General features: G+C 46.4%; 1 protein-coding gene across 1 annotated transcript in view; it reads right to left on the bottom strand.

The window, feature by feature from the left end:
* SDK1 (sidekick cell adhesion molecule 1) overlaps nt 1-6888 on the bottom strand; it is a 157952-nt gene extending 151064 nt beyond the window's left edge. Inside the window, exons 1-3 of the mRNA XM_047089469.1 lie at nt 6665-6888; nt 4114-4229; nt 2166-2358 (exon numbers count right to left, since the gene is read on the bottom strand). Of these exons, the coding sequence (XP_046945425.1) occupies nt 2166-2358; nt 4114-4229; nt 6665-6680 (325 nt within the window). The 5' untranslated portion in view covers nt 6681-6888. The remainder of the gene's footprint in view (nt 1-2165; nt 2359-4113; nt 4230-6664) is intronic.
* Between the last annotated feature and the right edge of the window lie 8232 nt (nt 6889-15120).

The raw sequence follows: 15120 nt of genomic DNA, 5'->3' as shown, positions 1-15120 counted from the left end.
CTGCAGCCATGGAAGAAGGGACTACCGCCAGGAGTGTGACATCCACACACGTGAAAATCACAGATACTGACACCAAACCAAGATTAAACAGACAACTGAACAGTAGTATAACCATGGGAGAAACTGAAACGCTCCCCCAAAAGAAATTTCCAGGCCCAGAGGATTTCACTGGAAAATGCTACCAAACATTTAAAGAAGGATTGACACCAATTTTATGCAATTGCTTCTAGAAAGTGGAAGAGGGGGAGAACACAACCAAATTTATTTCATGAGGCCCACATTTCCCTGACGCCAAAACCAGGCAGACATTAAGTACAGGAAAATAAAACTGCAGACCAGTATCTCTCATCAACTTGGATGCAAAAACATCACCCACAAAGTATCAGCAAACAGAATCCAACAACATAAAAAATAATTACAAACTGTGACCAAGTGGGATTTACTCCAAGTGTGCAAGCGTGGCTCAACATTTGCAAATCAATCCACCGTTATCTGTCCACTCGCTGAAAAGACAAATCCCATAATCCTATCACTCCATGCAGTCGAGGCACCTGCAGAATTGAACCCGCAAGGTAGTCACAGTCACAGGGTGGAGTGAGAGCCGGGTTATGGAGAGTGTGACAGGTTAAGGGCCACGTAATCGTTTATCTGGGAAGGAAATGAGCTCACTGGGAGCTCAGCGGGTCAGGGCAGTCAGGGAGGGATGAGGGAGATCTGAGAAATGGTCAGACTCTTCATCCTCCGAGAGAAGAACTGGGGTGTGAACAGGATTCTGAGATGGCAGCTAGGAGGAGGAAGCTCATTTTGGACGGCCTTGACCCCTATAAATGCTGCCTCTGAGAACTGCAGAGGCTGAGGTCACAAGGAGCAGGGAGGTCAGAACCCCACCGCCACAATGCCCATCGGGGTCATCGGTGGAATAGGGGGCCGGCCACACCCTGAGCTGGAGGACAGACGAGTGGCAGCCCTGGGTGACACTGTCTTAAATGTCTACTAGTTTCAACTGTCCTTATAAACAGAGGACACACTCACTGTAGAAATGAGATATGTGGCAAAATCCAAACAAAAATGTAAAATAAACTCCTAATCACACCACATAGAGATAATAACTGTCAAAAATGTGACATATTGGGTGGCTCAGTCTGTTAAGCGTCCCACTTCGGCTCAGGTCATGATCTCGCGGTACGTGAGTTCGAGCCCCACGTCGGGCTCTGTGCTGACACCTCAGAGCCTGGAGCCTGCTTCGGATTCTGTGTCTCCCTCTCTCTCTGACCCTCTCCCGTTCATGCTCTGTCTCTCTCTGTCTCAAAAATAAATAAAACATTAAAAAAAATGTGACGTATTTTCTTCAAGGTCTTTTCTTATCTCATGGAGTTTTATACAAGTTTTATACAATGTTTTTATAAAATTTGGATCTCATACAGTTTTGTATATTATTTTTTCACTTATCATTAGATCATGACCATTTTCTCTCTAAACTTTTTTTTTTAATACTGACGAAATATTTAGTATATTGTCATTCCATAAGTTTTTCAATTACACCCCTCTGGAATATCTGAATGTTTTTCTTCTTTTTTTTTTTTTTTTGCAGTTGCAAATAACTGCAGTGAGCCTCCCTATGTCGGTGTCTTTGTGCACACGTGTGGTCATTTTCTCAGGTGACTTCTCCATATAATGCCTTCCACAGTGTCATCTGGTCTGAGGACAGAGCAGGAGTTGGTGTGAACTGACTGGATAGAGACAACACCGAGTCAAGGTGCTCAGAGGGGCCCAGGGTGAGATGCCCTGGGGAGCGTCAGGGAAGACGCAGGCTGGGAGGCCTGGCAGGGCATTCTAGAAGATAAAGGGGTTGGAAGTTGAAATCTGGGGGAAGAGAGGACCAGCAAGATGAAATGCTGACCACAGGGCTGAGACCAGACTGTTTCTCTTTCCCTCTGAGCTCTGTCCGCCCGCCAGGCTCCCAATCCCAGGGACCGCCTTCCACCACTCATTACCATTACTTTCCACTGACTATCTCCCTAGAGCACATGCACCCTGAACACTGAGGACATGGAGGTTCCTGATGACCCTCCGTGGGCCCCGCCCAGCGCTGGACGAGACAGCGGTCGGGCCTCCTGGAGGGCTGACTTTGGCTGCTGGTGCGACCACGACAGATGGGTACTCACTGTCCTCATGAGTCCGTACGAGCTGAGGTGTGCTTGGAGGCCCGTCCCCCGGAGTGGTGAAACACAGAACTGATGTGAAGTAGGCAGTGAACTTCTTCAGGTTCGTTATATACCCGTGGTGGGCTCCATGGAAATCTGGCGCAATGGTGACCACAGTGATGGCCTCCGGGATCTCTGCGGGCCATGCCAGAAGCTGGGACAGGACAGGGTGAGAAAGAAATCCTTTTTAATTGTATGTCTTCATTCTCAAGTCTGTATCAGAATCTTATTTTGTGGTTGACGTAACTTCAAAGAAAGCCACGTCACCATCAAGAAACTCTGTAAGTCTAACGTTTTAGAGTCCCACTTAAACATACTGACTTTAAGAGACATCTCGTAGATTGTTGAGATCATATATTTGTATGTATTTGATACATGTCCATATAAATAAAATCTCTACTTTAACTCAATTTGAAATAACCGACATTCCTCAAACTTTCACTTACGCTTCACTTAAAGATGATGCGGGATGTACGTGTTTTCAGACACTAAGCAATAAAGACGACACCATCTTTCTTCAACTTAGTACAACGAGACACGGACACAAATATTATTTCCAGATAGTCACCTACTCTGGCTCAAAAAGAAACCCCCTGATTCAATGGGAATGAATCTTAATTATTTGTGATTTATGTCACACTGCTTTTCTGAAAAGAATTTTAGGAGGTTGATTACAGTTTTAAAGAAAAATAGTGCATCTACATATTCTAAGGGATGTTGTTTTCACATGCGGGCAACATCATGTATGAGTGGGACTTCTAATTCCTGTGACGCCAAACATTTGCAGGGCTAATCAGGTCTGAAGGCTGACCTGCCTCAGGACACAAAGCGTATTTATAGAGATCAAACCGACGTCGAGCCATCGAATGAACGCTCTGGTCTTGCCAATAAGACCTGACAGGAAAGCCAAGGAGGCAAAATCATCTTGGTTGATCTGATCATTATGATTTTCTTTCAAAAAAGCTTCTGACTGTAGATTCTTCTGGGGAATCAAAAAGAAAAGAAAAGAAGAGAAAAAAGAAAAAAAAAGAAAAAAAAAGAAGAAAAGGCAGGACAAATTTCTAGCTACATCTGCCATGTAGTGAAAACCAAAAAGTGTTTTTGTAAGTTGAATCCAAATGGGGAAAAAAAGGGAACCATGTGTCTAAGGAACTAATACCCTCCGAATCTGAAATTACCAAGAATTCGAGCGGACTAGGTGGAGTCCCTTCCCCATGAAGATCTTCCGTAAGTCTACCTTCTAATGCAGAACACCTGTGAATACGTTGTAGGTAAAATTAACACAGGACCCCGGGCCAGCTAGAAGCTGATCTAGTCGGCAAGATGAACTATACTTTGGGAAGTTATGTCCAAATACACCTGTGAAGGTAATATATTCTGGTAGCTAAGGACAGAAGGAGGTTGGATGGTGGGGATCGGTCTGTGTCTCTACTTCAGTCCAGGTAGGTGTCCTAAATTCTCTGGTCTCGGTTCTATAAACAGAACTCTCCCTTAAATCCAGAGGGGGAAGGAATAAATGCCCTTACTTGATAGAAATATCATTCACTTGCGTCCAGTGCCCTTTGTTCTTCTGAGAGGACTCCTTGCCGGGAAGAAGTGGTTTGTACAAATGCTGATTCTAATCAATCGAGATAGGTTTTCCACTGGTAATTTTAAAACGAATGGCTTTTTTCAAAAGAAATTACTCTGTTGCATCTGAAACGTCCTCTTGAAAACTAACAATTTGAGTTCCTGAACCAGTAGAAGTGATAAGACCTTGGATAAATGCTGACCACCCCCCAGCCCCGACCAAGGTCGACATACACTGTAGCTTGGTGCAATGGGTTCTTGATGAGATGAGGGGTGGGCAGCCCACAAGACCAGAACACAGCACGACAGTCACCCAGGGTTCTGAGCTAGGTCCGGGTACCTTGTATCCCTGGTTGATGCCATTGATGAACTGCTGAGGTGGCGGGTTCCACAGGAACTGGATGGTTGTGGAATTCACAGCGTCCGTCTGCACATTCTGGGGGGGTGCGGTAGGCACTGTTCCCGGGCGGTCGTGGAGGACAGCAGGGCAAACAGCAGGAGCACAGTAGGGAGAAGAGAAGAGAAAGACACCCTGAGCTGCCATTCATGATTCACAGGCAATTATGCCATCGAGAAGAGCGAAGTGTGATGAATGTTTTTGGAGGCTAATAGTGGCATCACAAAGAAAAAGAACTAGGCTATTTCTCATTTTCTTCTGGAGAATTCTTTAAGGCATAGGCGGAGAAGTGGACTGGATCATCTCATTCCACGGGTGACGCTTTCCCAGGAATCCCGAGATAAATAGCTAATGAAAGCTTTCTCTGGTTTCTTTTTTGGTTACTTGGCGTGTGAGACTCAGGCAAGGTTTCATCTAGAAGCCCCTCCCCCTTTAGACACCACTATGTTTCAAGCCCATTTATCCTTCGTATTGAAAAAAAAAAAAGGCACCCCTTCCCATATGGATTATTCATTCATTTGGAGGCTAAATCTCTCTTGGTCTGTTACGGGACCACCATTTTTAAGATTTTCCACTCTTGCTGTCTTTCTGTTATTGACCAGCTATATACGTGCCAAATGGCCTGCCTTCCAGGAAGTCACATTCTAGGGGAGATACTCATTTGACGGATACAGGCAAATCGGTCCCTGGAGCCCGAGACGCACGGGGCAGACTCCGCCCTAGGAAAGCACGGAAGCCTTCAAGTCAGGAGGCATCTGGACTAGGTCCAAAAGGACGGGCCTTGAGAAAGGCGCTCTCCGCCCGGAAAATGGAGCACGCAAGGCCTGGTGTTTATGAAATCTCTGGCGCACTGTGAGAAAACAGTGAGCGTGGTGAAACATGGGGTGCACAGGGGCAGTGTGGCTGAGGAAGTGGATTAGGTTGCTTTGGGCATCGCCTCCTGTGCCGAACCCAGTGGTTGATCACGTATACAGTAGGCAATGGGGGAATCAGAAGTGTTGCGGAAAAGGCAGTGATGTGACCTGGCGAGCCGGTGGAGGATGAGAACCCCAGCGGCCTCGAAGGAGGGGACTAGCACCCTGGGGGTGACATCCAACTTTCTGCAAAGGAAGGTTGCTTGTTTCAGAAACAAGACACAGAAACTGAAAGGACCTTTTGGCTCAAGGTAAAGAAACAAAGACCATAGTCTCCTGGCCCAGAACATGTGGGAACAGAACATGGTCCTGTTGAAAGATCACCGTGATCTCTCATTATTCTCCTCTGGGAAAGCTCATCTCGTTAGGCAGAAATAAAAACGCCTAAAATTTGCCCAAGCCCCTCAACTGGGCTCTACAAGTCACACTCTCTTCCCATCTGCTCCGGACCCTGGCTGCGCTAGATCTCAGACCCTCCCTCCACCAGCCACCAAGTCCACGGTCCCGTTCCTCACTCAGCATTTGTGGATTAAAAGCGCCCAGGGGGGTCGCGGTGCCTAGGATGCAGAAAGCTGGGAAGAACCTCACATCCAGGAATAAGAAAAAGCTGAACTAACTACAAAATCTTAACTTTCCTTGAGCCCACAGAAAGCCGAGGTCGACAGGACAACCCGCTGGTCTGGAACATTAAGAAAAGACAGGCCTCTTGACGGGTCAGAGTGTGAGGGCCGGCTCACCGGTGACACAGCAGGGCAGCACCATCGGGGACACCGTACAGCCGGGTAAGGGAAACTCAGCTAAACTTCCTAATGAGTCGCCAGCGGCCAGAGGACGGAGGACTTGGCTGGTGCCGATGCCCAGACAAGTTCAATACGGACAGACAGATACACGAAGGAGAGAATTGCAACGGCCTTCTCGTGAGCCAGAAGGCAATGGAGTATGATATGTTTAAAGTACCGATGGGAAAACCTATCGTCCCGGGGTTCTTGTCCTGTGGAAGCATCATAAAGATGTCTTCCGGAAGACGAAAATGGAGAGAATTCATTACTAGCAGACCCGGACTACGAGAGATGCTGGGGGAATGTGCTGTCCAGTGGACACCCAAACCGCACGTCTACGCGGAGAAATGATTTCCAGACACGGTTCAAATGAAAGTAGATCGATTTCTTTCCTTATTTTGACTCACTCTCAAATAGAGTTGACTGTTTAAAGCTACAAGAGCCGCGTTTTCTCGGGACTTGTAACGTGGGTAAGAGTGAAGTGAACGGCCCCGACGGCACGAAAGGTGGGAAGGTGGCGCCGGAAGCATCTGTTGGTGAAGTTCTCACGTTATGCACGGGCTGCACTTCAAGAGAAGCTGTAATTCACTAAGGATATAGATTCTAAATTCCAGAGCAATCACTATGTGAGTGTGAAAAGAGATACAGAACAAGACAAGCGAGGGAAAAAAAAAACAAACAATGTAGATACAAAAACAGCTAATTAATCCCAGAGCAGGCAGGCAAAAGAAATAGAAAAGGAGGAAATAGAAAGAGGGGACACGTAGAAAACAGTTGGCAGGGGATAGATTCTAATCTCACCTGCTGAGAGTCCCATAAAATGTCAACAGTCTGTACGGAGGGATAAAGGACAGACTCCCAGATGGGTGAGGAGGAGGGAAGAAAAGGAGCGGCTGGGAGGAGAAGAGCACCGAGCGACTGCGCTTTTCTCCCGGAAGCCGCGCTCTCTGGACGCAGGCTCAGTGCTGAGGTTTCGTGGACTGAGACTCCATACAGCCTTCCTGTCCAACGTTGTGATGTTCTCTAGAACATAACACTTGCAAAGAACTGGGATTTTGCATAAATTAAATGAGCAATGAGTTCCTGGTGTCCTCAGAGGACATCTTGCGTCTTTGCAGTGCTTTGGGGACAACATGATCATTGCCCCGAGAGGCTCATGCTTTCCTGGTTTGGGCTGGTCACCCCAAGGTCAGCGTGTCTCTGGGGTCCACCGTGGTCTCAGCACCACGGGCCCCGGGGGCCCTGGGGTGACCCAATCAAGGACGCGGTTCTGTCTTGCCCAGGCTCTCTCACCTGGAGTCACGCAAAGTCAGGAGGTAAGGATGGCTCGTGCCACACCCTTGCACCGAAGCTCACGGAGCCGGACGCCCTTTCCACCCCAAAGTCACGGGACGGAGATTCTGGAGCCTCAGGTTCCTTCTTCTCGCCCACCCCGGGCTCCATCCACAAACTCAGCAGTTCTCCTGGGCATCCATAGGCTCCCTGCCGCCCTAATTACTGTCGCCGGAAATGCCTCACACGTTCACGGACAGTGGAATAAAAAATCCTCTCAAGTGAGAGAAAGAGCTACAGCCAGAAAATCTTTCTCGACACAGCTTCCAATAGAGGCTGAAAGACCTTCCGGGTGGAGGGCGAGGGCGGTGGCTGGGACCTGTCTGCAGGCTTCACAGGAGATCTGAGGGGAGCTGTGGCCTCCCACTGCTCCCAATAAGGCCTCAGGGGCATTTTCTCCCCAGATAATTAGCATGTGAAGTGTCCTCCTTTCCTGTCCCTAACTGCAGGCCTTGAAGAGGTTTGATAAAGTGACAAGTGTGGTTTTCCACACTTCTTTTTCTTTTGTGGTTTTCCTTGCTCAAAAAAAAAAAAAATACATTTTCTCTAGATAATTCCCCCAGCACTGAACCCAGTATGTTCTCAGTCTTCAATTCAACACAGCTTCAAGCCGTTCAGCACTGTCTCGATTCTCACAGCCAAGGACGAGGATCTCTGTCGTGAGCACCCAGCACCCAAGGGCACCGAATGACTCCGGCATGTGAAACAAAAAACCACAGGAGTTTTAGAAACAGGAATTTATCTGCTACGGAAAAGTCTGTGGTGGGATAACGCAATGGCGGGGGAGGGGGGGGTATGGTTCTTGGAGTGGGCCAGCAGGAGGCGCTGCAGGGCCCGTCAGGCGCCTGGGATGGGCCACACCAGCGCCCAGGTTACTGCCGTCTGTTAATTTTTCAGAGTGGCAAACTGCGGTCTGCAGCCACAGAAACACTTACAACTGTTGAATTACACTCGAAAACTATACCCATGTATGCACTGCACGTCGCTAAGTGAAAAAAGCCGGACTGAAGAGGCCACATACTGTGCGATTTCAACCACGTGACATTCTGGAAAAGGCAAAACCACGGAGGCAGTCAGGTCGGCGCATGTCAGAGGGGAGGGAGGGATGTGAAGAAAGTGGAGCACAGAGGATTTTAGGGCAAGGAAACCACTCTGTGTGAGGTTGTAACGGACACGGGTCACCATACTGTCATCAAAACCCATAGAGTGTATGCACCGAGAGCGAACCCTAATGTGAACTCTGGGTTGTGGGCGAGTGATTGTCAGTGAAGTTCACTGACTAACAAATGCACCACCCTGGGTTGATCTTAAAGAAATTTCCTTCTCCCTCCTTCCCTTCCCTTCTTCCTGGTTAGTCATGTAAATTCAGCAAGAGTGGATTCTTGATGGATTTCAAAATGAGTCTACTAATTTTAGAAATGGAAAAATGTTTTAAAATAATAAGCTACATAAATAAATCAACTCATTAAAGAAGACTACAGAGTTTTACTGCTCCAAGTAATTGACTTCTTGAAATATTTGGGATAGAATACACAGTTAATATTTATATGTCATGAATTTTTCAGATTTTTAGTTCTTTAATCAAATAGAAATGAATGTCAATACTGCCTATGCAGGCTTCTTTTTTTTTTTTTTTGATTTTTCAACTCAGTTCATTTGCAAACATTCCTAAGAATGCATGTAACAAAACTTTTATGAAAAGTTGATTTCTGAAGTCATTAAGACCTACAGTCCATTTTATGTACTTTGTATTAAGTATATAATATTTATTACAATTGTTCACATCTATATTATTAACACTATTTTATATTTACAGAGACATACTTCACCAGCATAACGAACAACTTTCTGGTTAATGGGAGTCATTAGGTCCACCTACTCAGAAAGTAAAAGAACTTTCTACCCGAGGAATGTCATGGCAATGATTGGAAATTGAGATGTGTGCTCGGATAATCTTCTCCTTCTTCAGCCGAAATTTAGTACGTGATGGGAAAGGAATGTGATGAAGTGACAATACCAGGCAGATTGCAGCAACCCCTTTCCCCAAAGCACTGATCTTACACAGAAAAGATCACAAGGGGGAAATTGCCTGTAGCTACACAATGGGAAGGAAGGGTATTTATGAGTTTGGTTGCAACCGTATCAGATCAAGTTCAAGAAGCTGGTTTCGTCGTCCTGCACTTGAGAGCGAAAGCCAACAATTCTCCTGCAACCCCAGAATCACTCTTCTTGCCAGACTGAGTGCAAACTGTCAGCAACGAGTCTGAGACCGATGATGCACGGGGGATAGGAAAGGTTCTGTTCTTGAATGGCACTGTGAGAAGCCGTGGATGATATGTCGGATGACCCAGAGAGAGACAAACTTAGTCCAGAACATTATTAAAGCAAAACGTCCCGAGTGACTCCTTCAAAAGAGATGGGTAGAACGTTACTTTGTTGTAAAAATACATACTTGAGTTAGATTGAGTGTCCCTGTTTGTGAAGAAGCATTCCCTGTATTAAGCCTTATGGGGGCTCAGAGGATACACCTAGAAGGAGGTGAGGAAGTGAGGACAGCTCATGAGAAGATGCTCTTCGAGATGGCAGCTAGTGAGGCCTCGGCTGATCTAAGCTGTTGTCCCAAACTGAGGCCAAGGGACTAGGCTTTCCCATGCCCAGAGCATCGAGCCATTAGCCACAGGCTGACCATGGGAGGGGGGGGTCCTCTTGAGTGAAGCAGTGGGCAGTTCCAGGAGGGTCACAGCAGTGAGCCCTGAGCCCGCAGGGTGCCGGCACTGGTGATAGGCGTGTCCCCGACAGGAAGTGATCTGGGCGGGGGGCACCACAGTATACCGCACACATAGCAGACATGCTAGGAAGGACGGAATGGTCACAGTTAAATGGATGCTAGGAATAAATGTGTATTTATATGTATCAAAGAACACATTTGTAAGTGATGTATACCAAAGCCAAAAGAAGGGTATAAAGATTTTACTGCAAAATTCAATCTGAAAAGCCTGAGATTCCAGAAATCCATTGTTTCATTCACAGAGAAATTCTCTGTAAGTGGTGGCCTGTAGCCCCCCCCGAATGCCGCACTGAATGATGCTGTCAGAATGGTAAATCTAATAAAATTCAAGCATGCTACAGTCCCACCTTTTTTTTGTTGTTGCTTTGTGAAAGAAAAAAAATGGCATCCCTTTTGACAGAAGCTTTCCTTTCGAGGGATTCAAGATAACGCTACACGTCAGGCGAGGTTTGAAATATCAGCACTCATCAATCTGTGACGGAAACTTTTCTGGTTTAATGACCTGGGCTAAGTTTGTCTCTGGGCCATCTGACATGCCATCCATTTGTCCTGTGATAGCATTCCTCGAAAACGGGGACTTCCCTGTTTCCCGTTTCAATTCCAGGTGGAAGCCTACGGGCTTGTCCGAAAGAAGGGTCTTGCAAGAGTGTGTGAACTGAACAAAGCAGTTATGATCACTGTCATTAGTTTTACTGACTGGGCCTCCCTTTGAAGATTTGTTGAAGGATGAGTTATGGGCCCCAACAATGGCGTAGTTAACTGACATTTTTCAGCACCTGAGCAGACGGACACTGTGGAGAACTGCCGAGATCTTGCCGAAGTATCCTGACACGTATGGGTTCAAAGAAGAAACTCCGCGTGGTTACGGAGTTAAAAACTGTGCACTGGCGATATGGGATCGATTTTATAATTCTAAAGGAGTCAGCGTTTGAACTCTGAAGGAAAAATATTAAGACTGGCAACAACTTCTGTGTAGATCCATAGAAATGCCCATTATTTTGAAATACTTGATAGGAAAAACATTTGCTCAGAATCCAATCCGTTCACCTCATCACAAAAAAATGTTCAACATTATGTCTGTCAAAGAAATAAAAGGAAGAGCTCTTAGCCTAAAGAAATTATGCCCGTAAAGTGCAATTTAAAGAGGCTGAATTATCTGCATTCCGGTTAATGGCAAGGAAGAAGTTTCTCCTAACTGGGTGGAGAGAGTAATAAATTATCTTCAAACACGTGCAACCACCTACTTGTACAAATACTTCTCGTCAACGGTAACTTCCACGTGTTTGAAGAGGTTAAAAGTCTGCATGCAGTCTAAATGGAGCCATCCAAGGAGTAAAACCAGATATTAAAAGTGTTACGTTCATTCATCAAGGTCAAGCATCTCACTATACATCCTGAGATTTTTGATTGGGAAGGTTTATACAAATTCACCACATAATAGTTTCCTTTACATTCTCCAAAGGTGACCAGAGAGGCTTTAAAGAAATACTATTAGGAATCCATGGACTAAAATGTATTTGAAACCTTTCATTCACTTCACTGCAGTTTTATTATTATTAGTTTTCATGATTTTCATATTTTCCCATGTTTAACTCGTGGGAGTCTCGCCAGGTGGGCCTGAGTCTTTCTGACAAGTTCTCCCTGGCATTTGATAGTTCATTTTCCTTTTTCTTTTTTCTTTTTTTTCTTTTCTTCCTCCCTCCCTTCTTTCTTTCTTTCTTTCTTTCTTTCTTTCTTTCTTTCTTTCTTTCTTTCTTTCTCTCTCTCTCTCTTTCTCTCTTTCTCTCTTTCTTTCTTTCTTTCTTTCTTTCTTTCCTTTTTGAGCTCTCCAGATCTCACAGGCTCACCTTATGGGCTACCTGCTGGATAACTTACCTGGAAGCATCCATTTATTTATCCAAGAAAGCCCGTTTATTTTTGTGGTTCCTGGGAAGCTCAGTGTGAGGGGGTTGGTTCCTATTTCTAGGCCTTTTAAAAAATTCTTTTTTTTTTAAAGGTAAAACATCATACTACTATTTCAAACTCAGTTTCTTTGATAAAAATCTCCATTCCTAATAACATCGACATGATACTTACTTGCTTTACCTCGTAATGCTCATGCAATTGCCTTAAAACCCAAACTCAACACCACCACCACGTGACTGCTGAAAACAGTTGTAGACCTTTCTCCCTCCCTCCCGTCTTCTTTTTTTTTTTTTTTTTTTCACCTAGAGTATATCCTGCTAGGGACATACAGTCAAATGACCATGTTTTAAAGAGACCTGAAGTCACTGCTTTCTGTTTGGTTATGCCACCAATTCAATATGCGCTCATATTCATTTTTTAAATTTTTGCCTTCAGTTTTTTAGAACTTTTTATAAGTGTCTTAAAATTGAGTTTTATAAACGGATACAATAGATACATGGTGTCAAAGTTGATGGACGCCCGGTACCTATTTCTGTGCCCCCCTTTTCCCTGCAGGGGCTATTCTAGGAACGCCCGCCTTCCTTTCTTACGGCTGCAGAATGGCTTCCGTGCCTGGTTTGTTCCCCCAGGACGCTGCTGACAGACGTTTCGGTAGGTCTGGTCCTTCCAGAACCTCTAGCGCTGAGGTGGACCGTCTAAGGTACGTGCTGCTCCATTTTTTTATCTGTCTCACTGGAGTAACTTTCTACAAAGCGGAGAGTGGACACTCTGCCAGTTATTGGCACTAGAAGTCCCATCCGTTTGGGGTAGAAGACGAAAAGGAATTCGTAATAGTTTTAAACGAGACAGGTAATTTCCATTTTGAAATGTCCGACGCTTTCAGAGATTATACAAAGACTTTTTTCAAAATCGTTTCATAGCGAGCTACCAAGGTAAGCCCCTCCCCCTCCCCAAATCCGTGCCGTGTGGCTCCCGGAGACGAGGACACTCACCACCTCACCGCCCTACAGCCACGGAAACCCAGATACCAGAAGCATACCTCGTCGTCAGGTCCTCCGGCTTCTCCCGTGGGGTCCCCTGCGGCGGTAGGGTCCGGTCCAGATCCTGTGCTGCCTTTACTAATCCTGTCTCTTCAGTCTTCAGCCTGGAGCTCAATTTCTCCTCGATTCTCGTGGCCTGGACATCTTGGGATATTTATTGCAGGCTCATCTGTCACGTCAGTTTGTGTTCGTCCGATGTTTCTTCTCGGTTAGGCTCCAGCTATGGATCTTAGGAAGGAGGAGCACAGCGGTGTGCTCCGTTCTCCCCTCGAGTCCTCTCTGCACGATTGTGATCTGTGCCATCGCCGGGGAGGTTCCCTGTAACCACCTGCTGCCAGGTTGGGCCTCAGCAGAGTTATCCTTTCCCCCTGTAATCCATACACGCTTTGGGAGGAGATACGGGGACCCTCCTCCCACTAGTCGCGGCATGCAGGGTCGGGCGCCGATCGACCTCTCCGTGTTTGTATCACGCTGCATTCTCAGTGAAGAAGTGTGCCCCTCTTTCAAGCCTTATCACAGGACATTGTCAAATGTTCACATTTTGACCAAAATGACAGGCGAGAAACGGTGTCTCTGTGTAGCTTCACTCTGTGCTCCTCTCATTGGTAGAAGGGAGCATCTTCTCACGGGGCTAAGGGCATTTGCACTGCTGTTGATTCTATTTTCTTATTTCTTGACTTCTTTCTTTTGCATATTGGTCTATTACTTCTCTCTTTTAGAGGCTCTTGACAGAGCTTAATGTGCAGCTAATAACTTGTCTGGGAGATAATTTTGTCTGCTCTGTATCTTTCCCCCCTCTGCTTATTGTATTTTTTGGTATACAGAATATTTTAGCTATTTAAACATTTTATGTAGTCAAATTTATCATTTTTTTCCATTTATTGCTTCCAGATTGTGAATAATAGAGAATATCCCCCCCCCCCCCCCCTCCTAGGTCACAGGGGAATTCGCTGGTTTTTCTTTTCTGGTACTTCTGCGGGTTCCGTTTTTAATATGGACATCTCCGGTCTGTTTGGAATGCACCCTTGAATTCGGTGTAGGGAGTGGACCCAGCTTCATCTTTTCCCACAGAGGAATCCACTTATCTCAATACTACTTATCAAAAAGCCGGTCTCTGTTTACTCTTGCAAGATGCCACTTCTACTGGGTACTAAATTTCCACGTGCAACCGAGTCCATTTCCGGATTTCCTACTCCATTCCATTCACGCACCAACCCCACACCTGGGCAGGCACCTGAGGAGGTACCGAGGCATGGACACGTACTCCAGTACGTACAGTCGACTCGGCATCACGGTTCTGTTCGATGACATTATGACAGCCGGAGTTCTGTCAAAGAATCCTTCCTCTGTGAAGCTTCGCAGAGGCAAGGGCCATACAAATGGCCCTACTGACGGTGCAGACAGAGTTCTGCAGACAGAGGAGGAGAGGAAAGGGCCACCGAGGCCACATGGTTCACCCACAGCACCCAGATGGGTGGCCCCTCATCTACCGGCGGCACTGCTTCCAGCTCCACGTTCCCGCCGTTCAGGTCGCGCTGAACCCCTGCCGTGTGTGGCAAAGAGGCTTTCCCTCATGCTCAACTGGAACCTCTCCTTCCACGACTTCTGACCAGTGATGCCCATCTGCCTCCTGGGTAAAGGGTCCCCCCCCCACACAGCTGTTAGACTATTTGAAAATCACAGGAATGTCCAGTTGGGCTTTACTACTATGGGCCAAGTGGACATCCTGTTTCTCTGTTTCCCATGCGGCAGGATTGAGGGAGCACTCACTGCCCACTCTATACCGGCCTCCTCCTCCGAGAAGCCTTGGTTTTCTCCCCACCCCTCACGTTGAGGCACCTGGAGCCGATCTCAGTGCTCCAAGTGCCCAAGTGGCATCCAGCCAGACAGGATTCCTTGGCACCGCGATCTGCCTTGATGCGGAAACATACGGTCTGTACAGACGAAGATTATGGTCTCAGTCCTCCTCGGGTCTGCGCTCGTCTATCCCCTGAGACTTTCTATGGTGACTGTTGGCAAGTCCTGTCTCCCCGTCTTGTTGTCACATGACTGGGGTGTGTGTGCGTAACTGAAGTATTTTCCCTCATACCTTTCACGTCCCAACTTGATTTCTTTTATGTTCGGTTTGATTTCAACCATCAATCTAAGAAAGCAATTTATTTTTTACTTCTGATCTGGGGATAGAATACACG

Source organism: Lynx rufus, unplaced genomic scaffold (assembly GCF_022079265.1).
Source record: "Lynx rufus isolate CCGP_SWC_20201006 ecotype Redwood Valley unplaced genomic scaffold, mLynRuf1.p SCAF_27, whole genome shotgun sequence".
Lineage (NCBI taxonomy): Eukaryota > Metazoa > Chordata > Mammalia > Carnivora > Felidae > Lynx > Lynx rufus.
Note: the sequence above shows the minus strand (reverse complement) of the source record. Positions and strands in the feature narration are given on the sequence as shown.